Source organism: Eurypyga helias, unplaced genomic scaffold (genome assembly GCF_000690775.1).
Source record: "Eurypyga helias isolate BGI_N326 unplaced genomic scaffold, ASM69077v1 scaffold23199, whole genome shotgun sequence".
In the NCBI taxonomy this organism is placed as follows: domain Eukaryota; kingdom Metazoa; phylum Chordata; class Aves; order Eurypygiformes; family Eurypygidae; genus Eurypyga; species Eurypyga helias.
This window is the reverse complement of record NW_010273000.1, coordinates 10222-11286: the sequence shown is the minus strand read 5'-3', so window position 1 is coordinate 11286 and position 1065 is coordinate 10222. Positions and strand designations below refer to the sequence as shown.

Here is a 1065-nt window from a genome sequence, read left to right as displayed (position 1 = left end):
GCCACAGGTGGCATCTCCAACGGATGCAGAGGTGGCAGCATGTTGGAAGGGGGGAATACACCGCAGCCTGCGGTTCCACCAGGTGCTTTGTGGGGAGTGGAGGGGGCTCGGGGGTGTTTGCCCAGTGGCCCTGGCAGCGTGTGCCATTTGCCCGCAGGCAGCTGTCGGAGGAATTGCTGGCTGCCCGCGGGATGCTGGAGAAGGAGGCGCAGCGGGGGGAGCAGGCTCAACGCGAGAAGGAGGAGCTGATGTACCGCCTGCTCAATGGGGGGGACGGCATCCCCTTCCCCATCCCTGCCGGCGAGGTGTCCCTCATCGCCACGTAGCACGACACTGACCGGCACCGCACGCTGCTGGGGGGGGTTTCTCCCCTGGCGTGGGAGCCCGGGGCTGCTCCCACAAGTGCCCCTGCTGCCAGGGCAGGCCCTCAGGGTAGCTGAGCCCTCAGGTTGGCCCCATCCGGCCATGGCGACGGAGCATTTCACAGGACACTCGCACCTGCCTTTCCTCAGCCCCTGCTGGGTGCAGGGAGACCCCAGCCACCCCGCCCCATGCCATCCCTGCACCCCTTCCTCGGGTGGGCGGCTGTGGGGCCCTTCCTGGGGGTAAAAGGGGTCAGCCAGGACACAGAGATGTGCATTGGGCTGGATCCAACCCAGCACTTGGCTCTGAGCATAACCAGCACTGGTGCTGCCCCGGGGCTCGGAGGCGAGGAAGACGAGGTGGTCGCTGGAACAGCACAGGGACGAGCACTGCGAGGATGAGGAGGGTGTGCGGACACGGTGGTGTGAAGGTACCGCAGGGCATCAGCAAAGGGCAGGAGGGATGGGTGCAGCCATCAACCACCTCCCGTGCTGCCCTTGCCCTAGACCATGTCAACCTGTCCCGTTTTGGGGCTCAGCCTCCTGCTCAGGCCACTCTGAGCCCGTGCCACCTACTCCAGCCCTTTCCAGTGGAAGCAGGGCTTCCCCTGACCAGGACCTGTCTGCTTCCTGGGGAGGGGGACCAGGCAGGGCTCCCACCCATGCCCTCCTCTCCCATCTCCAGCAAACAGCTTCCAGGGAT

At 66.0% G+C, this 1065-nt stretch overlaps 1 protein-coding gene across 1 annotated transcript in view; it reads left to right on the top strand.

The window, feature by feature from the left end:
• CCDC69 (coiled-coil domain containing 69) overlaps positions 1 to 326 on the top strand; it is a gene marked incomplete at its 5' end in the record, with an annotated part of 2947 nt that extends 2621 nt beyond the window's left edge. Inside the window, one exon of the mRNA XM_010159331.1 lies at positions 138 to 326. Coding sequence (XP_010157633.1) covers positions 138 to 326 — 189 coding nt within the window. The remainder of the gene's footprint in view (positions 1 to 137) is intronic.
• Between the last annotated feature and the right edge of the window lie 739 nt (positions 327 to 1065).